At 51.3% G+C, this 22,081-nt stretch overlaps 2 protein-coding genes across 2 annotated transcripts in view; one reads left to right on the forward strand and one right to left on the reverse strand.

Moving 5' to 3' along the window:
• SSPN (sarcospan) overlaps positions 1–8,203 on the reverse strand; it is a 109,729-nt gene extending 101,526 nt beyond the window's left edge. The window contains exon 1 of the mRNA XM_058655843.1: positions 8,119–8,203. The gene's annotated coding sequence lies outside the window, so the exon portion shown is untranslated. The remainder of the gene's footprint in view (positions 1–8,118) is intronic.
• On the forward strand, positions 5,299–8,203 carry BHLHE41 (basic helix-loop-helix family member e41). Its single transcript, XM_058655841.1, has 5 exons — positions 5,299–5,572; positions 5,726–5,789; positions 6,123–6,230; positions 6,554–6,665; positions 7,121–8,203. Exons 1-5 carry the CDS (start codon positions 5,511–5,513, stop codon positions 8,188–8,190), a joined length of 1,416 nt encoding a protein of 471 aa, XP_058511824.1. The 5' UTR covers positions 5,299–5,510; the 3' UTR covers positions 8,191–8,203.
• Positions 8,204–22,081: the final 13,878 nt, after the last annotated feature.

Genomic DNA, 22,081 nt, shown 5'->3' on the forward strand with positions numbered 1-22,081 from the left:
ATAAGACGTGATTTGTGCACATGCTTACAGCCACGAAGGCGCCTTGATGCACAGTGTGAAGAAAGGTCCAAGTTCCTCTGGACATTGAAAGGAGACTCACGTGCCATTCAACTGATTTGCTGAGTGGGCAGCTGAAAAGCCTAACCTTCTATTCTGGGATGTTAAATCTGATAGCTTCAGCAAATAATATTATCAATATTTTAAAACTACCTTTGGCTTCTGGTGAGTAGCGTTGGGGTATCCCTCCATCCTGAGATCCCTCTCTAGGCCCACCCCCCTTCCTGTAGCATGCCTGGCACCATCAGCCCTGCTTCCTGAAAGCAGGTGCACATGCCAAGAGGACTCCCAGGGAAGTCCTCAAACATCCTTATCCCACTGGCCTCCACTGGCCTCCAGGCTCAGACTTTGGCTTTTAGGGGCTACATCCCCTCTTTAACAAAGAATGGTGTGGACTGATGATTGAGAAAAGCCATCTGTCTGTCTGCTGGAGTAAACTTCAGTACTGCACTCTAAGGCCTGAGAAAACTAAGGAGCCAAGAGACAAGGTTAATTTCTGCTGATAGTTTTGCAGCCTCACAGCCCAAGATCTGGTGACCCCAGGGGGTCGGTAGGTGGTGGAAGCTCTCTTGCTAGCAGAAGGGTCTTGAGGCAACATGGAAGATCACATGGCAAGAAGGGGCATGTGCATTTGTTTACGTCTTTCCTGATCAAGGCACCAGGATTCACTCATGGGACTGGACCCTAAAGGCCTGATACTGTGTAATCACTTCTCAGTAATCCCACACCCACAAATGAAATAGGTTTCCACTCTCTTAAGCTATTATCAGTATAAGACTTAGGGGTCCAAGGCTCTAACACAGGGCCTTTGGGAAACATTTAACATTCAAACTAGTGTCCAAACCCTAGCACAATCTCGGGGGATGTTTTTGTAGCACTGCAGGGAGCAGGTCCCACACGCTGGACTGACTGGAAACTCCACGGCCATAAGAAATGCACCGTTAGTTTGGGTCAGACCTGACGTCTTCAAAACATTCTAGAGACACCTCTACAGAGAGCAATAGGGCTTGTAGAACCCTGAAGAGCCAGAAAACCCCTACTGTCCATGGATATGTTAATTTCCAAGGAGAGTTCCATGTGCAGTTGGAACTCCAGACTCTACCAGCAGAGAGTGAAATATGTCAAAGTCACAGGTGAATGCTGTAACTGCGGGCCTTCAGAACATTAGCACAGAAGGGGAAGGTGGGGGTATATGATCCTTTTCATCTGAGTCTCTGTAGATAGTGATTTCCTTCCATAACCAAAGAAAAGCAATGGCAGCAGCTTTCCCCCCTATTAAAAAGAGAAAGATGGGTATCTTTAATTCAAAGCAAGCATCACAAAATTCTTTAATTATAAGCTCAAAGGGGTTTTGAGCTCATCTTGTATCTCCTTGGCTTCCAGCGGGATGGCATTTAAACCTTCCTAAAAAGATAAGACTCAATCTATTTTTAAACATTTCCAAAGAGAGCATTCCGGTTTCTGTTCCTTTCTCAGACAGGGGAAGATTTCTCCCTTTCTAATCTCACCATGGGTGAATTTCCCTTGCTAACCTGAGGCTTTCATGGTACTGTTTGGCTTGGTCTGCTCGGTGCAGATGGCGAGCCATCAGCCTATTCTCACTTGCGCTGCTATCTGGCCATCTGCAGGAAATTATGAAAATGAACTGGATATTTGTCTTTAAATCCACCCATATGGAGCCAAACGCCAATCGAATGACTACTGGCATGGCAGAAATACTGCCACTCTTCTTTTTTGTCACATCCTCCCAAGCCTCTGCTATCAGACCCAATACTAATATTTCTCCCTCTTCTCTCTCCTACAAAGCTCTTGCCACACACTCGCACACGTATATTGCAATTCAGTGGGCACCCACACTGGCAGCTGGAAAACCGCCCAGGTAGCAGCTAGTTAGCTCTCACACTTGACCCCAGCTGTTCCCCACCAGTGGGGAAAGGGAAAAGATACAGGATATGGAAGCCACTCTCTCAAGCTTAAGTCCTGACTCTGGGAACGTGGGACAAACAAGCTCTCCAGCCTCACTGGAGAAGCATTTTCTCACCTGTAGAATGGAGACAGCAATGGTATCTACCTTATCAGGTTGTGCAAAGGATCAGTGAGTTGATACATGTGAAGCAGTGAGAATGGTGAGTGGGGTGCTAATCTTGACTGCTGTATACTCATAGCGAATGCAGCCTATGGATCGGGTTCAAATCTTCACAGGACCTGATCATGTGAAGGACCAACTTCCCAACCTTTCTAAGCCCTCCACCCCACAGTTGTAAGCTGTTGTATAGCCATGTTGCAGTGAAGGGACAACTGCAGACGATCAAATTCTGCCTAAAAGTCCAAAAGCCAAGAAAAGTCTGAGAAAAAAAAAAAAAAAAAAGTAACGGGACTCAAGTTTAAGTAAAAGAGTTGGGTTAGCCAAAAGAATCCTTGGTGAAAGTGTTGGGGTGGGGGGAGAGGGAGGGCGAGAAAGTGGGTAAAGGCAGCCAGGAGCTATTAACAAAAATTACAGGAAAGAAAAGTGGACATTCAAGATAGAAAAGATTGAAAGAAGGAAACACGAGGGGAAAGGAGGAGTGAAGAGAGAGAAAAGCAAGAAGGGAGGAAGGGCAACGCAGGAGTAGAAAGGTGGGTGTGTTAAACGGAAGAGGAAAAGGAGAAGCCAGAATAGCGAGTGAGATCAAACATTGGAAAAGCGCCCGTTCACAGCCCGAGCTTGTATCAGCATAGGAAAGGCGTGGAAAAGGAAAACAAAAATGTTGGCTGTGCAATCAGCGAGGCTTAGAACAGAAGGCGCTGGAGAAGCCTCCAGATTTTTTGTACAAGCTCCCTTTGCGGTTACACTGCAGGGCGCTCACCTGCTCACCTCACCCAGGCTGCTCAGGGCGCCAGTGCAGGTACCTCCTGTCTGTGCTAGCTGCAGGGCTGCCCTGTCACATGGCAGCCTGGTGTCAGCTCCATGGACCAGGCCAAGGTGCAGAGCTGCTGTCTTTATTGCAGTCTCACCAAATACTCACCGGATTTTAAATGGTGTTTAGTTCCGGAGCAAATATTTACAAACACACCTCTTCCTACTGCAAATTCCCACCTTGACGGGGGGGGGGGGGAGGTGTTGGTATCTAAATTTTTAAATTATTCACCTTAGCGACCTTCTCTTCCACCACCCCCTTTTCCTCTTTTCATTTTATGGTGCGTTAAGAACTAGAGGAAAAAATGACACTGTGCTGCAAGGAGAAGCCGCTTTTAGGGTTCCAACTTGCCCTCCCCAATTAGAGGGAATTCATCCAACTGCTTGCAAATTGGAGAAAGATCGGATCGGGTTTTAAAAATAAAATCCGCATTTTTAAAAAATCCAGCTTCTCACTTTTTAATCACTGTTCAATCGCCTGTTTGGTACAGAACAGTGGAAGGAGTCGAAATCCATCCCAGGGCCCTTCCACGGGAATCGAGCGGACTGCGCGCATCTCCTCCCGCCGGGGTGAGCCCGGGCCGCCGCCGCGCGAGTCACGAAGCCAGACGCGGTGCGCGTCTCCGCCCCGGACCCGGGAGACTGCAGCAGTGTGGCCCGGGCGGTTCCTGGAGGCGGGGAGGAGACGCGAGTCCCGCAGACACGTGACTCCGCCCCGCCACCGCTTCCCGCGACCCAGATCCGTCCCCGGAACCCGCGCGGGCCGGGGAGGGGGGTGAGGGACACGTAGCGACAGCCCCAGTCCCTGCTGCGCTCCGGTGCGTGTGCGGGCGTTCTCCTCCCGCTAGTTCACGTGCCACTGGCAATCTGTAATGTTTCGCAGATCACCGGGGAGAATGTAAATATTAGGTTGGGTGTGCAAGGGAAGCTTGGGAGAGATCCACATTTTTAAAAATCTATGTGTGTATGTCTATGCAAATATATAAACTGTCCCCGTTATTAGCGGTAAGTGTGCATCACGAGACAGACGCCTCCCTCTCCACTGCAGCCCCCGCAGCGAGGCCGAAGACCTGGGAGTCTCGCAGGACACGCTCTCTCTGGGGCCTCCGAGGCGCCTTTGCAGAGCCCTGCGCAGCGGCGGCAAGGGCAGTGCGCGTCTCCCGGCGCCTCCCGGTAACTCCCGCTGGCCGTGAGTCACGCTGGCGGGGTGCTCCGGGGAGAGGCAGCCCGGCCCGTGCTTCCCCGCGCCCAGCGCCGCGGCTGCAGGGCGGGGGGAGCGCGCGCGCGCGCACGGGCGCCCCGCGCAATGATGTGGCAGCGCGGCAGGTCTGCTCACGTTGCTGGCCCTGTGCTGGTACCCGTTTGAGACGGGATTAAGGAGGGAGGCTCTGGAGGTGCCAGCAGTAGTAAACGTGGGTTCTGCACACTCCCGCTGTGGCTTGTCGCACGCGGGCGGGCGGGGGGCGGGGGAAGCCCGCAGAGCCGCCCGAGGCACAGAGGGGTGACTGCGACTTGATTGCTACGCGGGAGCCCCCGTCTCGTGCCGCCCCCTCCTTGTTCCCTCCTCCTCCCCCGGCCGCTTTCCTCCGGGAGCCCGCAGGCCCCAGACGTCGTCATCGACTGCTGTGATTAGTGGCACCGCAATTCCGGCTGCTGCGGGAAGTTTAGGTGGTCCAGGGACACAGTGCAGCCAAAGAGACAATCGAATTGCGACATTCGCATCCAGTGACTTGGTTTTCTCTCCTCCTAAACCTTTCGGGGGAGCTGATGCCAAGTTGCCTGTTTCGGAGGGAAACCACCCACCCAGTGGACCCCCTCTCCACTGCAGGCCATTGAGTAAAGGGAGCCAACAAGTCTCCAACGGTTCTTGCGGGCCTGAAGTTGACCCGCCACCGGGGCGCTTTCTCTTTTCCTTTCTCTGCTCCAACCCAACGGCAGCACAGTCGGTGGAAAAAAAAAAAAGGCTAGCCACGTTCACGTTTCTGCACCGTAATGACGGACGCATGGAGGGAATCGCGTTTCCGAGCCCAGGAAGCCGGGGCCGCCCCACACCCTGGTCCCCTCCTCCCCCCAGCCGGCTGCAGCGCCTTAGGGAAGATGATGAGCTTTGGCCCCAGTTGTTTTTCCTTTCCGGTGGCCCTGATCAGGTGTCCCCGCCCCCTCCCGCCGCCCCCTCCCGGCCCGGCCCCTCCTTCCCCCGCCCCCCTCCGGGCTGGACCGCGGATGGTACGTTCCGCACGTGAGCTGGGTGCTGGTCTGGCCGGCGACGCGCGTGCCCTGTGGCCAAACACTGCCCGGAGTGAGAGCAAACTACCAGAGCAAGCGGGGCCGGGCGAGGGTGCGTGTGCGCGTGTGTGCGCGCGTGTGTGCGAGCCAGCGAGCGGGCGGGCGCGGGGGGGGCCCGCTGCTTCACACTTTCCACACCGCACTGAAGAGGGAGAGCGAGCTAGAGGCTGGAGACGCGCGGATCCCCCCCGGATCTCCCGAGGCGGCCGTCCCACCCGGCAGAGCGCAAGCCCCCCAAATCGAAACAGAGGCAAACCGACAGCGCTTGAACATGGACGAAGGAATTCCTCATTTGCAAGAGAGACAGTTACTGGAACATAGAGATTTTATAGGGTAAGGTGCGCGCACCCTGGCGAATCTCTGTCTAGGCTTCGGTTTGAATTTTTTTTTTTTTTTTTTTGGCTTCTTCATCTGAAAGTGTATGGAGCGGGCGAGGGCTAAGCCCCTTCCCGTGTGGATACCTGATGCTGATTTCTGTTTTTGCAGACTGGACTATTCCTCTTTGTATATGTGTAAACCCAAAAGGGGTATGAAGCGAGACGACAGCAAGGTGAGTGCAAGTTTCCGTTGTTTCCCATAACCTGCCTGGACAGTTAATTAGGGCCATTGATTTCACGGCAAAGCTCTGCCCAGCTGTGAATTTTAAGTAGCCTGCTGGATACTCTGGGAGGTGGGGGTGGGGGGGTTGCTAAACATCATACCTGAATTTAAATTGTATTTTAGAGCAGTCCAGAAGATAGAAATTTCTGGGCATAGTTTATCACATATTATTAGTTAGTGAGGGGGGGCAGGGAGAGTGGGGGTCACTCAGGAGGGATGCTGTACCCAATAAGTGAATGTTGAGCTTCCTGTCTTTTCTTTCCCACGACTCGCACATATTAAGGATACCTACAAATTACCGCACAGACTAATAGAAAAGAAAAGAAGAGATCGAATTAATGAATGTATTGCTCAGTTAAAAGATTTACTGCCTGAACATCTGAAATTAACCGTAAGAGGCACATTTTCATTTTTGGTGCTTTCCGAGGGTGTGTGGGTAGCCTGGGAGGACTCCCGGAGATAGAAGAATTGATGTAAATATGAGAGGCCTGACTTACAACTTATGCCCTAGCCTGCAGTTTCCCAGACTAAAGAGTAGGGGCTCCCAGCTGAAGGCACAGGACTCCTACCTGGTCTGGGGGCGGAGGGGGGGTAGCAGCAAGCTCAAGAAGCGTGTGCCCAAGTTGCTCTGCTGGAGGGAGGAGAGCAGAGGGAGCCAGATGCGGATTTTAGGGTGCTAACCGGGTGCCCCCTTCCCTTCTTGCCCCACTGCAGACCCTGGGGCATCTGGAGAAAGCCGTCGTCTTGGAATTAACTTTGAAACACTTAAAAGCTTTAACAGCCTTAACCGAGCAGCAGCATCAGAAGATAATTGCTTTACAGAATGGTAAGTCAAGCCCGGGCCGGGGCTGGGGGCTGGGGGTGGGGGGTGGCAGCCCACCCAGCAGGGCAAACCGCGCAGCGGGCTCCGCACGCCCCGCCCCCACCTCCTGCCCGAGGCCCGCGGGCTCGCTCTCATTTGCTCAGACTTTCCCTTCCCTGGGAAGCGCCCATTTCCCGAAGCATCCCAGTCGGGAGGAATCACGATTTTTATTTCAAGTGGTGGCTGCGCCCTCTCCATTTAGGTCTCTCTCAGCTGGGAGGAGAGGGCCTCCTCAGGCACCCCGCTTCCCTCCTCTGCCCCTCACCCCCGCGGCAGGGGGGGGGGTTTCTATCACCCGGGTGGGCAGGAAAAGCCGCGATCCCCCGCAGTTAGTGCAGGGCTCCACGTGACAGGCAGATGTTTCATCGTCGGTGTTTTTCTTGCCTCCTTGCCTCTGCCTCCCCCCACCCCCTCCCCAGGGGAGCGATCGCTGAAGTCGCCCATTCAGTCCGACTTGGATGCGTTCCACTCGGGATTTCAAACCTGCGCCAAAGAAGTCCTGCAATACCTCTCCCGCTTTGAGAGCTGGACACCCAGGGAGCCGCGCTGTGTCCAGCTCATCAACCACTTGCACGCCGTGGCCACCCAGTTCTTGCCCACCCCCCAGCAGTTGACTCAACAGGTCCCCCTGGGCAAGGGCGCCGGCGCGGCCTCGGCCTCCGGTCCCGCAGCCGCCGCTGGCCACAAGCTGGAGCCTCCGGCCCACTGCGTGCCCGTCATCCAGCGGACTCAGCCCAGCGCCGAGCTCGCCGCCGAAAACGACACGGACACCGACAGCGGCTACGGCGGCGAGGCCGAGGCCCGGCCGGACCGCGAGCAGGGCAAAGGCGCGGGCGCAAGCCGCGTCACCATCAAGCAGGAGCCGCCCGGGGAGGACTCGCCGGCGCCCAAGAGGATGAAGCTGGATGCCCGCGGCGGCGGCGGCGGCGGCCCCGGGGGCGGCGCGGCGGCGGCGGCGGCCGCGCTCCTGGGGCCTGACCCGGCCGCGGCCGCGCTCCTCAGACCCGACGCCGCCCTGCTCAGCTCCCTGGTGGCGTTCGGCGGAGGCGGGGGCGCGCCCTTTGCGCAGCCGGCGACCGCCGCGGCCCCCTTCTGCCTGCCCTTCTACTTCCTCTCGCCCTCGGCCGCCGCCGCCGCCGCCTACGTGCAGCCCTTCCTGGACAAGAGCGGCCTGGAGAAGTATCTATACCCGGCGGCCGCCGCCGCGCCGTTCCCACTGCTGTACCCCGGCATCCCTGCCCCGGCCGCCGCCGCAGCCGCAGCTGCGGCCGCCGCGGCCGCCGCCGCCTTCCCCTGCCTGTCGTCGGTGCTGTCGCCCCCTCCCGAGAAGGCCGCGGCCACTACGGCCGCCGCCGCGACCCTCCTGCCGCCCGAGGTGGCGCCCTCTGCGGCGCTGCGCGCGCACGGCCGCACCCACCTGCCCTTCGCTGGCCACCCGGAGAGTTCTCCTCAGGAAGATCCTGCGCAGCCGGGGAAGGAGGCGCCCTGAGGCGCCGGGGGTCTCGGCGGGAGCGTTCACTTAGCGCTCAGTGGCGACCCCCTTCACCGTGTGAAGGGAGGTGTACTAGGTGCGCGACAGGCTGACGGGGAAAAAAAAAAAAAACCCAACAGGTGTTTTGTGTACATTTTGGAGTTCCTGTTTTGCTCACCCCTCGCCGCCCCACCCTGCGCTCACTAACGGCCTGGGGTCGCCCGCGAACGCTCGTGAGCTCGTGCGCAGCTGAGCGAGCGCGGCGCTTTTTTTTTTTTTTTTTTTTCCCTCTCAGAATCCTCCTCCCCTCTTCCCAGATAACTTCCCGCCTCGCTCCACGACCTCTGGCAGCGTGGACGCTAACTGCTCTGCGGACAAGCTTCTAGAACAGGGTAGGGGAAAGGTGCCGACTGACACCTTCTGTCACCTCGGGTGGGCGTCGTCGTTGGGGTGATGTGGGGAACGGAGACATCAGGGTCTCCTCAGGCAGCCCCCCCTTTTCTGCCATCTGGAGGCCTTGGGGCGCTTTGGGGATTAAGTTTACTCTTGAGTGTTTTTTTTTGTCATGTGTTCGGCCTTTTTTTAGGTGGGGTGGGGGTAGAGCAGTGCGGAGTCTGTTGCTCACGTTACAGCCTCTTCCGAGGTGATTTCAGGGGTGTCTGTCATTTGCCCTTGTTCCCATAAAGAGACGCAGAGTGGAGTTAGGGGAGAGGGTGGACGAGGAAGGCCTGGATTGTCCCTTAGCAGTCCCTTTGCCAGCACTTTATTGAGAGACGGACCGTAACTCGCTTGACTTACCCTAATTTCTTCTTATCCACCTATATAGATGTGTCTGCATCTATGTATATGGATTTATATGTATATAGTCAAATATATACATATATCTATGTCAAGTGCATCTAGTCTCACTGCCATCATTTAATCCATCAGTTCCCAAATTCTTGGTAATCTTAAATGCACTGAATCTAAACATACAAAGAAAACAAGTCCAGGCTGGTTTGTCCTCTGCTGGCTGACACAAAGCAGAGAGGATCCAGCTGATGGGTTGTGATTGGGAAAGCTGTGATGCTGGGAACAAATCCCGGTGAGGCCTTCCTATGTCCCCGGCTATGTATTTTCTGGAGACCAAACCAGATAGCAGATAATCACAAAGAAAAGCTCTCTCTCTGTGTCTGTCTGTTTCTCTTTTTTTAAATAAGGCTTAAAACCAAGACCTTGTCTAGATATTTTTAGTTTGTTGCCAAGGTAGCACTGTGAGAAATCTCACTTGAATGTTATGTAAGGGGTGAGACACAACAGTCTGACTGTGACTGAAGGAAAGATCTGGGTCTTTTAGTCGGTGTGGTGCATTTGCTGCTGCTGTTGCTACTGTTTGCCTCAAACGCTGTGTTTAAACAACGTTAAACTCTTAGCCTACAAGGTGGCTCTTATGTACATAGTTGTTAATACATTCAATTAATGATGTCTGACATGCTATTTTTGTAGGGAGAAAATATGTGCTAATGATATTTTGAGTTAAAATATCTTTTGGGGAGGATTTGCTGAAAAGTTGCACTTTTGTTACAATGCTTATGCTTGGTACAAGCTTATGCTGTCTTAAATTAAAAAAAATAAATACTGTCTGCAAGAAACCAGCTGGTTTAGAAAAGTTTAGTATGTGAAGATAAACTAGAAATTATCTTTATATTCTAGTATTTTCAGCACTCCATACGGTCTATTACTTAAATATTGCCACACTATTTTGTGATTGAAAAGTTCTTACTAAGGAATAAAAACTTTAATATACAATATGAGGTTGTCCACTAATTTAAAAATAATGAATGCTCAGTTGTTCAGGTATCCATGATTACCTGGATGGGCAGCATCAAGGTTTTCAGATATACCACCTTGTCACTGGTGTTGGCCTTGTGTCCACTCTTCTTCCAGGCTCTGGCTTTGTCTGCTCGTCCCCAGTGTATCTTAATGAAACATGCAAAAGAAAAAACCTGCCTGTCGCTCGTGTGGTTTGTTTGTGTTGGACCTAGTTCGCTAATGCTTTTCTGATGGATAATGGTCTCACTTTTTGTCTGTGACATCTGCCTCTCTTGTATGGTCTGCCGTTTCTCTTCTATGGCTTTTAAACACCACCACCACCACTACAGGAGCTCTTAATTTCTGGGTGTATTTTGGCTTCTGAACTTGTATACAAGAATTGTCATGGAACTTTACTGTGGAATTTCAAAAACAGAAATAATTCCTAAGTTTTGCTGAAATTTATCATCTTATTCATCATATTATCTGTTTGATGCCAACTGGGGGAAGGATTATTAGTTTGTAGTTTCAGTCCCATTCTTTACAAATCTCTTAATTTTCTGAAAGGTATTCATTTCAGTGGTTGTCAGAATCTGTAAGAAATAGAAAAAGTGCTCCCTCTACTGACTTCTGGCAGTTGAACCGCAAGTCACAGAATGTGGTACAGGAAGCAGCTTGAGATCAACACATCCAGTCCCTGAAGTTTAGAATCCAAGGAGGATGGAGCCTTGTCACAGCAGTGCCTTCCCACAGCCACTGAGCTGCCCAGAGCGCCGCCCGGGCCTGCTCTTTTGTATCCCTCAGCCAGTGGATTACTTCCTGCAGCAGAAACTTGGACTGAGTCGGCTAGGTTTGATTGGGCAGTATTCTTGAAGCTTCATGAATAAACCATAGGGGCAAAAGAAAATAATTAGCATAGTAAACTGTGGGCTTTTTGAGCATTGTCAGTTGATGGAACTTAAAAGAGTGTCCATCTAAACCCGAAATTGGGAGAAAGGCATTTAAAATATTTTGGAAGTACATTTTAATACCATTATTATAATTATGTTAGTTTCATAACCAAAAACATCCACAGTAAACCAGAGGGTAATAAAATGTTTTGTATTTGTGTAATTTTGCTGTAATTAAATTTAAAAAGTTATAGATTTGGGCCAGGTTTTATACAGGTTGGTTATTTAATCCAAATGCCTATATAGTAACATAATGTAAGGTTTTTACAGAAAGGAAAATGATTTTATTTATATTGCATGGTCACTGATTTATTTTAACTAATTAAAAGATAGTTATAATTATTTATTAAGATTTTCATGCCTACAAGTGGTGAAATGCAATGCTTTATAGTTTATGTACTTTTCCAACTTAAGACATACACTATTCTTGAGGCATGATGAATCCAGTATTGCACTAATTCATTCTAAAGACATGTTTCTCAGTAAAGTTTATATTAAATGTTAGTTGGACTTACTGCTCTAAAGAGCTAATCTTAAGCATGTTTTTAAAAGTTCTTACTTTAAAATTCTAAATTTGGTGATGCCTATGATACCATCAGGAAACAGTGGTTAAGGAAATGGAATTTTCTATGTTCAAATGCCAATGCTATCTTATTTGTTATTTTAGTGGAAAGCCTACTAAAATATGCTGCATATACCCTCTTAAGCATCTTACATGTGTCAGAAAAAAAAGTACCCCGAATGTACTTAGCCTGTCTCAATAATCCAGGCTCATCATTATAATCACTTTTGCACTATGCCTGTAATTTGGGAATATTTGTACATGCACCAGATTCTCCTTGACTTGTTCTTATACCTGCTCTGGATGGAGTTTTAATCTCTTTTGCTCCTAGCCAGGTTATCACTGTCATGTCTTAATGGTCTGAACGCATCCTCTAATCCTTACCTAACTTGCTACCTCTGATTTACTGTGTGGCTTGGAAAACCATTTGAAGAAAATCACACCCATTTGAACCGGTTCTAAAATTAGAGCAAATAAGTGCTCTAGGAGGACTTGAGGGGATCCTCTGGAATCAGCTGTGTGACCTGCTGGATTCTGAGAGCTCACCATCCTAGCTTTCCTGTGTTCTTAAACTCACACATCCTCAGCAGTGTGCCCTGTCGGATGATTTATGCAAAAGACTTCAAACACTTCATGTTTCTCTCTGTCATTTTATCACATAAAAGCAACTTGCTAAGAATGGTTTGAGTCCACAGCTAACTGCAAAATAAATTTTTTGTCTCACAAATACACTTCTGATGGGGGGAACACTTTTTTGTATCGGGTTGATAAGGAGACCCAAGACCCAGGGGTCTTAGTGAAAACTGACTCAGTGTTTTCATGCAGAGATGGCTCTGCCTTTTGCCACCATGCGTGCCTCCTGGCCTCAGCTCAGTGGCGTTGCTCAGCAGATGCGGGACTAGCAAGGGAGATGTGCAGGCCTCACTGAATCCTCAGCACGATGGCCTAGACCCGTCTCAGGCTGCAGCGAGCTCCTTCCGCAGAGCCTGGGATCTTTAGACACCATGGCTCCTAAGGTCTGTGAGGTGCTGAGCTGAGCGCCAGAAAAGCAGCTGTTGAGATCTAAAGGTCTCCAAGCCTGGGGGGCAACAGACTGTCTCCAAAGAGTTCATTACAACACAGTACATGCTCGCAGGAGCGGGCAGGGGGAGACAGAGGGTGTGGACCTGAGGTTGGGTGATTCAGAGACCCGGAGAAGTAGCTGAATTTGACAGAAGGGACAGCAGAGTGAGGGGACAGCAGAGTGAGTGGCCAACGCCATCTCCTAGGCCAGGAACGCCAGTCTCACTAGTTTTTGACTTGAGGTCGTAGCAAGCATGTCCTGAATTCTCCAGAACTACGTTGCCTTGCTGGCTCTCAGGGGGCATCTGCTGAACCTCCGAACCAGAACTACCTGGGAGACAGCCAGGGTGTGATCCCCAGCGGCTGGGCACAGCAGGTGGCCACACAGCAGGTGGGCAAACAGGACAGCCTTCCAAGCCAGCTGGCTCACCTCCAGGAGCAGACACTAACCACGACTTCTTATTCTTTGAAAGTAGGGAGTGAGGACCCCTCCTCTTCACTTGGTAGGCAAAGCGGAAATGAAGGACAAGACACCCCAGTGGGAAACGAAGGTATTCTAAGGCCAGCTTTTCGAAATTTGACGGAGGAAGCTGAGGCAAAGAGCAATTCGAAGGTCACCGATTTTTGCTTGTAACCCTCTGAACACCATGACGCCGTGAGACAGACAGGCTGAGGTTCCCGTCCCCCGCCCCTCCCGCAAAGCAGTGGAGCCGTCCACGTGACAGCAGAGACGGCGCGGGGCAGTGACTTGTGGAGAAGGATTATCCCTGTGATAGCTTATGGCATAGAGCATGCAGCAATCACAAGACAGGACATTCTGAGGAAATAATATGCAGTGACCCCCCCCTGCTGTTTGCTCACTCTTGGCAAAGGACCTGCCGGGCCTTCCACTCCTGCGTCTCCCTCTGCACCTGTTTATGCAAGAAGGGATCCCAGTTCCTCACGCGCCAGGACACAGGCAGAAGGAATGTGCAGAATTGAGCAAATAGGAAGAAGGCCGCGCGTGCTTTTACTTGGGTGCTTTCAGGGCGCTGTGAACTTCAGCTAAGGTTTCCATTCTGGAAGCTTTGCCGCATGGGTGTGCTCCATGAAGCACCGCGTGCCGCAGAACAGAGGTGGCTGAGGATAAACTGGAGTGTCTAGAAGCATTTTTTGCATCTGCACGCGGCTTTGCGGGATTAGCCCGCACAGGAGGAGGATATCAGCCGGGAAAACCCGGGAACCTCGGCTACCTTGGGCTCTCTTAAACAGGGTGTGCCTTCAGCAGGCCTTCGCGTTCAAGTGTGCGTGAGCACCGAGGCGGCTATGCAAACCAAACAGGTCAGACCCGGGTCGCGACGACCCCTACCAACTTAAAAACCGGCGAGGCAGCTGCACCGAGCGCCGCGGGAGCGCTGCGTGGCGGGCGGGCGCCCGGGGAGCTCCAGGAGCTGCAGGAGCTCCACGATTGGCAAGCCAGGAGCATTCTCAGGTTGCCTAGCGATAAAGCCGCAGATGATATCACGCTCCCCGCGGGCCTCCCCGCTCCGGCTCTCCCACGCCCAGGTTCAAAGTACAGCCGCGCGGGGCCGACGGCGCCGCAGCCGGACGCGGCGCGGCCACGAGCGCGCGGTCACGGGCGCGCGCACATGCCCCGGCGCACGCTGAGTGGCATGTGAGCGGGGGCGGGGCGGGCGCGCGTGCGGCGTGTGCGCCTGCGCGCTGGCCCTCGGCGGCGTCCACTGCGTCCACGGCGCTGTCCAGACGCAGGCCCCCCGGGAGGCGGCGGGGACAGCCGGGCCGCGGGCGGGGCGGCGGGGCGCGCTTCCCGGACAGCTGCGCCACACCCTACCCCGTGGCGTCCGAGCGGGCCGGCCTGGGCTCGTCATTCCTCCCGAATTAAAAGCTGGCTCGGCGGCGACGGGGGGCACTCCCCGAGCCCTTCTGACACAGCAGTTTCCGAGGCGTCCTCCCCGGCTCGCTCGGGTTAGAGAAAGGTCGACAGTCGCCTCAGGGAGCGCCCGGCACCCAAAGGGGACCAGTCCCGGACCCTGGGCGAACGGGAGAAGATGCTAGAGCCTTCCTCGGGGAGAACGTGTGGCCTCAGCGGCTGGTGGAGTGGTGGAGGATTTTTTTTTTTTTGCAAATGGTATGGAGTTTTGCAAATTGAATTGCCACTAATGAAGTACCAGGGGATTTGTTCAGTTGTGACAAAAGACATCGGGACTTTGCGTTCAGAGTTTGAGGTATAGGACACTAATGGATTTTGCCCGGTGCAGAATGAAGGAAAATTAATACAGCCCGCTAAGGGGAAAGCATTTCTGCAAGCTCGATTTTAATAAAGTCTTGACAGATCCCTTTATTTAGGGAAAAAAAAAAGTGCATGCCCCTCACACCTTAATTTTTACAGCCGGTAGCGCTTCCTGTGACGTGCATTTTATAAATGGCCCCAAGGGAGCAGTGTAGGAACGTGGAGCTCCCCGTGTGGTGCGGCTAACAGCCTGCGCCCAGGGGTCCTGTGGAGGTAGACGGATCCCCCTCCTCCCACAGGCACGGCTTTGGTCATGTGGTGGAAAAGGAGCTCAGGTGTTGACAGTCCTATTTGGACAGGTCAGGTGTTAGTATTTGCTAAGATACCACAGGATAGCTGTAAACTCCAGTCTAAAGGGCACGGCCCACCGCGGAGACGGGGCTGCCTGCCGGAAACCTGACCCTGACCCTGAGTGCCAGCGGCTGCTGTTTGCCTTTTTATGGCATGTATGCGCCGTGGCCTATAGGGTTTGAACAGCTCTCAACCTCTCTACCTCAGGCTGTTTTTGCAGGAGATAGTTTCACTGTTAATCCAATTTTAAAAGTTGGTAAAGGGAAGATTAACACTCAGTAAATACAAATGAGGCTTCCTCTTGTGCCAGTCAGTGGGGACATAGATGGAAATTAGCCACCAAGTGCTCACCGCCCAGAACCGACTTCCCAGGACCCAGCATGGATGAGCTCGGGAGCCCATCCTGTGCGTCTCCGCGTGTTCCAGAGCTGGCTCCCCCGTCATCTACTCCTGGGAGCCAGCACAGCTTGCCACCCCCCACACACTCTCATCCGTTGTCCACAGGACCAGCCTGATCCTTGCCCCAGAGTATTTGCACTTGTTCATCCCTCTGCCTGCCACGCCTGAACCTCCAGTTCCCATTTACTGTTTTGAGTGCTCTCTGCAGTCACCCACAGGCAGTGTATACAACGCTCCCCCATGAACATCATTATTTTTACTTTTTTTAAGATTTATTTTTATTGGAAAGTTAGGTATGCAGAGAGGAGGAGAGACAGAGAGGAAGATCTTCCATCCAATGACTCACTCCCCAAGCGGCTACAATGGCCAGAGCTGAGTTGATTCCTAGCCAGGAGCCTCCTCTGGGTCTCCCATGCAGGTGCAGGGTCCCAAGGCTTTGGGCGGTCCTCAACTGCTTTCCCAGGCCACAAGATGGGAAGCAGGGCTGCCTGGATTAGAACCAGCACCCATATGGGATCCTGGTATGTGCAAGGTGAGGACTTTAGCCACTAGGCTACTGTGCTGGGCCCTACTCTTTTTTTTTTTTAATAGTAGGTATCACACCCAACCTTGTGTGAATACTGAGACACATGCACACATACATACACGTGGGTTTGTAGCTCATCTCCTGTCCTGGGGTGGGTGGGGATATTGTGTTCATTGGTCTTGGGCCAGGTCCCTTAGCAACAGGGTTAGTATATATTTCTTCTTTGTCCAAATGATCAAAGTTACTCTGTTGAATGAAAATTGTTCAGGGACTAACATCTGGACCTGCCATTGAAATGTCTGTTTCGACTGGTCTACTGCTACACATACTGGCAAACCAGGGTAGGGGGTGGGCCTGATGGGGGTTATTGTGGGTCGCCCCGACTAGGCTGCAGCTCCCACTGGTTGATGTAGGGGCTGAGTATGTGCTGGACAGAACCAGACTGGACTGCAACACCCATTGGTTCCAGTGCAACTCGGTACTGAAAACAGAACCAACCCAGCAATTGCAATCACCAGCTGATCGGGGTGATGGGCTATGCCCGGCCCTGTGCTTGCTAGAACATACAAGAATCTGGTCTGGGAATACCTCAAGGTTTCTTTGGAAATCTCCCCAATCGAACTGCTGGACTCAGAACTCTAACCAAGAAAAGACAGAAGACAGATCAGGTCAATCATTCATCTCAGCTGTATGTTGGCAGCGAAATATGGGGCAAACGGAGACTTTATGATGGACCATATCAATCAGTGGACGACCTCATCGAGTGAAACTGGCAGCGATTCATAACTGGAGAACTATTAAAACCACTTGAGCAAATATCTCAGAGCATGCCCCACATCCGGGACTTGGAGTGGGCCGGAAACCGGGTGAAGCTTCTCCCTCAGTATCCCCCTTTACCTCAGATACAGATGGAAACAATATGGACATAATAGTATTACCCACTTCCCTATACCCCCGAACCTTTTTTTTTTAACCGCAATTAACTATGTAAAGATTGTCAACAACAATAAAATAAAATAAAATAAAATTACATTAAATTAAAAAAAGATGTCTGTTTCCAGCCTTGGCTCCTGACTCCAGCTTTCTGCTAATGCCCACCCTGTAAGCAAGCAAGACTGGCCCAAGTAGTTGGGTTTCTGCCCCCGCAAGTGGGAGGTCTGACTTGAGTGCTGTGTTCCCAGCTTGGTCCTGGCCAGCTCTTGGCTGCTGCTGGAATTTAGATGAGCTAATCAGTGTGGATGGGAGCTCTGTCTCTGTCTTCCAAATAAGTTTTTTTTAAAAAAAAATGTTCAATTCATAGTTATTCTTCTAGAATTTAAGACGAACAACAATTCTGACCATTTCTCTATCCCCGTGGTCATAACCTGCAGAAGTGTGAGTGCCGGTCACATGCCACCTCTCAGAGGGCCTCTGAAACCTGGGTATGACTGAGTGGACTCTGACAGTGACCCCTATGACATGACACAAGTCACTGAGGCCTGGCGACCCTGCTGCGTCAGCTCTTGGCTGGCTCTGCCGGGTGTGGTCATCTTCACCCACGAACCTCTTCAAGAGAAGGATCAGTAGCTAGAAAGGGACTTTCTGATAGTTTGTGCGGAATATGGGATATGAAAAGATTTATTTATTTTAGCGCAGAGCTATTTTGAAATCCATGTACGTGAGAGGTTGTAAACAAAAGTCATGACTAATGCATATTATGGAAACACCATGCATTGGTTTTCAAAAGTGACCTGCCCAAGATAAGCTTGTGTTTTAATCCCAGTTGCCACCAGCTTTTTCAAGCACCCTCATCTGTCTGCAGCACTTGGCACAGTTCCTGGCACACAGCAAAAATAAGCCAGTAGCTGAGGAATCCAAACTTTCCGCTCCATTCCCACTGTTACTGTCTGAGCCCAGACCCCTCACCCCTCTCCCCTGGCATGTTCCATGAGCCTGCTGAGTGGCCTCTGTCCAGCCATGCTTTTCCCAGATACAGGCCACCTGGCCAGCACCACCATCTTCCTAAGCCCCAAAGTTGCCCTTAGGACCATTAAGTGGCTCTGTGTCCCATGAAGACTGGGTGAACACCCAGAGCTTCCCCGCTGGTCCCAACCTCTTCTGCTTTCTTCCTTTGCTCGTTCTCCCAGCCAACAGACGTGGGTCTCGTCTCCTTGTAAGCCTGACCTCCTCCAAGTTCCTGGAGGTGCTGTGCAGGATCGTGTTTGTCTCCGGGTAAGGTAACCTCCATGTGGAGGTCCTCCTGCTCCCCTCACAGCTCAGCTCCTGTGGCACCTCCTCTGGGAAAACACACAGAGCAGACATGGTCAAAGTCAGCAGCACCCACTCTTTGGCTCCCAGCACCTTGTCTAAATTCCCATTTGGTATTCCTTCCTCCACAAATGGACAGGGGAGGTTCTGTGCAGTAGGGCTGTGGATTATGTCCTCTGATGAAGTCTGACTTGAAACCACTCACCAGGGAGCCCAAGGGAGGGCTCTGCCATCCTTCTGTCCTCTTGAGGGTCTTCACCACTTGTTGGGTTTCCCAGACAGTGGCTCTCAGACAGTTGAATTCAGAGTATGCCACTGGCTGGGTAGGAGACTTGAACGACGATGCCGGCAGGACGGAAACTACCCAGTCTGGAGCAGCTGGTTGGAGACCTCTGCATTAAAGGAGGAAACTGAAGACTAGCCAGGGCACTTCCTCAAGGCCACAACCACTACATTCAGGGTGCCCTGCTGCCATTCTTAACGTGAGTGGGAGGAGACACAGTGAGAGTAGACTTGGATTCGGGTCTCAGTCAAGGACTCTGATGCAGAGGGGGTGTTTGTATGGAATTGTAGGTAGCAGTGTGCATCTCTGGCCTTTGGACCTGCAAACACTGCTCCCACACAGACCTCAGGGCTGTAGATCAGGGCCACACTGCTTGTTCTTAGCAACTTTTCAAGTCTGCTTTATAACCCTCCCTCTCTCCTCTGCTTACCTCCCAACTATCCCCACCCCACTCTCAAGAACCCCCACTTCCCCTTCACCAAAAGGGACTCAGAATGGGGCAGAATCTTCCCTTCCATCAGCTCCTCCCCTGCCTCCCCTTCCCTGCTGACAGCAGCAGAGGAAAAGGTGTTCCCACTCTTGTTTAGGGCCAGCCCCTGCCTCAGTGTGTCTCCTGTAAGGCCCTGAAACTGTGAACACTTTCCACCTTCTGCTGGAGGGGAGGCTGGGCTCCCCAGGACGTACCAGCCAGAGCCTGGAGTGGTGCCTGGACAGGAGCAATCCCAGGAACCATGTGGGGAAACAGTCCCCTTTGAAACCAGAGTCCCATCCCTAGAACATGACCCAGAACGGCCAGGCGACAACTGAAAGCCACTGCCACATGGGGCATTGGTCTGAAAGGAGTGGTTTCCCCCACTCTGCGGGAGGTTAAATTTAGGCGAGATAATCCAGGGACCAATGCAGCTGGCAGACCACAGAGGTCTCCCGGGTCAGCCTGGTGCCATCCAGCTGTGAGTCTGCCGAATCAATACTGCTGGTCTGTCTGATCTGTTGATGGCTGGTGAGGCCAGCCTTCCTGGCGTGCCCAGGGGGACCCGAGGAGACCTTCCTGCCAAGGCATGGCCTTGTTCCCTATACTGTTCATTTTGTTCCCACTGTAAAAGGACCAGAACCTTGGTGGAAGCCAAGCCTTGGAGGGTGGGCAGGTAAGCCAAGCCGTCTACCCGGTGTATGTTTCAAGGTCTCATCTTTTTAAATGTTTATTTAAAAAATACTGGGATGGATATTTTAATATTCATATAAATCATCTCATTATAGTTATATTTAACCTTGCCATGTTTTATGTTACTGTCTTATGTTCTATTTGATTTTATTTGATATCCTACCTTATTCCCCTACTGACTTTAAGCCTGTGCTGATTTAGAATGTTGTGTTTTAACTAAGTTCACAGCTCACTTCATTTTCAGTTTTATTAATAGTTTTTAAATTTTTTATTTAAATGTTTATTTATTTTTATTGGAAAGTCAGATTTACAGAAAGAAAGAAACAGAGAGAGACAGAAAGAAAGATCTTCCATCCATTGGTTTACTCCCCAAATGGCTGCAATGGCCAGAGCTGAAATGATCCAAGACCAGGAGCTTCTTCCTGGTCTCTTACATAGGTGCAGGGTCCCAAGGCTTTGGGCCATCCTCGGCTGCTTTCCCAGGCCACAAGCAGGGAGCTGGATGGGAAGTGGAGCTGCCGGGATTGGAACCGGCGCCCTTATGGGATCCTGGCACTTGGAGGATTAGCCAGTTGAGTCAATGTACTGGCCCCGAGTGTTTTTTTATTGTTAATTTTTTTTTAATGTCCAGTGTTTTTTATTTGAAAGGCAGAGAGAGGAAGAGAGAGAGAGTGCTTTTGTCTGCTGGTTTACTCCCCCGATGCTAACAAGAGCCAGAGTTAGGACTGAAGCCAGCAGTCAGGACCGCGATCCGGGTCTTGCATGTAGGTAACAGGGACCCAGTACTTGAGACACCTGCTGCCTCCTGGCATGTTCATCAGCAGAAGTGGAGGTGAAATTCAAGCCCAGGCACTCTGACATGGCATGTGGGTGGACCAGAATAAAACTGGAGCTTTAGAAGGCAAAACTCATGTTGTCCACCACTGGATTTCCACGTATGCTTGGTGTGTCGTCTCACTGTCCCCTTCCTGGTTCTTCACCAGCAGTTCTCTGGGTTTCAAACCACTGGCTCTTGCTCCTTTCACCATCTCACAAGCAGCAACAGCAAGGAGACTGAACAACAGAAATGGAAATGAACTTGTCTATCTGTTCTCAAACTGGATGTTTCAAAGGAAATCAGAAATCTGAATTAGGGGAAGCGTGGTGCTGCATGGGCATCCAGGGCGTCGGTGTGCTCCAAGGGCTGCACCTGCGTTTATGTCATCTGCGTATCTTTCGTCTCCCCGGGGCACACCAGCCACCCCAGCTGCCGAGTCCTCCCCCCTGGGCTCGGTGGCACGGACATGCCTGCCTTGGCTTCCAGATCACCCTGCTGCAGGAGGGAGGGGTTGCCAGGCTGAGTGCCAGGGCCAGCATGGGACTCCTCCTTAGGTTTCCCTGGGATGGATTGCAGACGTGCGCCGCCTACTCTGCCTTGTGCTGGCTCTTTCTCCAACGTCTGCAAACTCACCTTACATTTTGTCCAGTTTCACAGGAAAGGCAAGAAATTCTCCATCATAGATACAAGAGCAAGGGCTGGGCTCCGCACTTGTATTTGATGACAGAATTATATTAAGGTTAAGTTTCCTAAAATTGGCCACTGTAGTGTGGTTATGGAAATATTCCTAAGATATGCAGGGCAAAGTACCTTCGATAAAGGATTATGATACCTGTAACTTTCTGAGCGGGTCCAGTCAGTATGCTAATCTAAGCAACAATGATGTGTAAAGGGAACAAGAGAGACGTTGATAAAGTATATGTGGCGCATGCTGTCCGTAGTGAACCTGAGTAAAATGTATATGGGAATCTTTGTGATATCTTGGATTTTTTTTCTATAAATTTGGATCTTTCTTTTCAAAATAAAGAGTAAATAAAACATCCCCCAGGGTATGGACAGGACGTGGTAACTCATTTCTGCCTTTACAGCAGAAGAACTTGACAGATTCCATCTTAGGGAATCCAGGTTCTTGTCCCCAGTGACAGCACTAGGAGTGTCACTCAGAAGGTAACACGATGACAAGGGCACGTCTCCCTGCTGGTTTTCTCACTCAGAGTTTATCGCTCAGATTAACAACTAGTGAGTGTTCGGAATACACCTCTCTGTAAGTACCCTTGCAGATTTAATGAATCTTAGCCACTTGTGTTAGCCAGAGAGACAGTGTCTACTGCAAGATAAATGAGGATATGTGTTTATAGATTTTTATTCTCATTTTATTGTCAAGAGGAAATGTTGACGTTTTTATTGTACAACTGTTTTTCTTTGTGTAGACCTTTTTTTAATACAAATTCCAGTATTTCTGAATTAGTGTCACTTGTAACATTTGGATAGCATTTAGGGCTGCTTAATATTTATTATATCTGGGTACA

This window comes from Ochotona princeps, chromosome 27 (assembly GCF_030435755.1).
Source record: "Ochotona princeps isolate mOchPri1 chromosome 27, mOchPri1.hap1, whole genome shotgun sequence".
In the NCBI taxonomy this organism is placed as follows: domain Eukaryota; kingdom Metazoa; phylum Chordata; class Mammalia; order Lagomorpha; family Ochotonidae; genus Ochotona; species Ochotona princeps.

Bases quoted from the DNA above. Each gene is read 5' to 3' on its own strand.
- BHLHE41 (XM_058655841.1), top strand. From the start codon at position 5,511: ATGGACGAAGGAATTCCTCATTTGCAAGAGAGACAGTTACTGGAACAT. The intron at 5,573-5,725 runs GTAAGGTGCGCG...CTGTTTTTGCAG, and splicing joins GAACATAGAGATTTTATAGG to ACTGGACTATTCCTCTTTGT. The intron at 6,231-6,553 runs GTAAGAGGCACA...GCCCCACTGCAG, and splicing joins CTGAACATCTGAAATTAACC to ACCCTGGGGCATCTGGAGAA.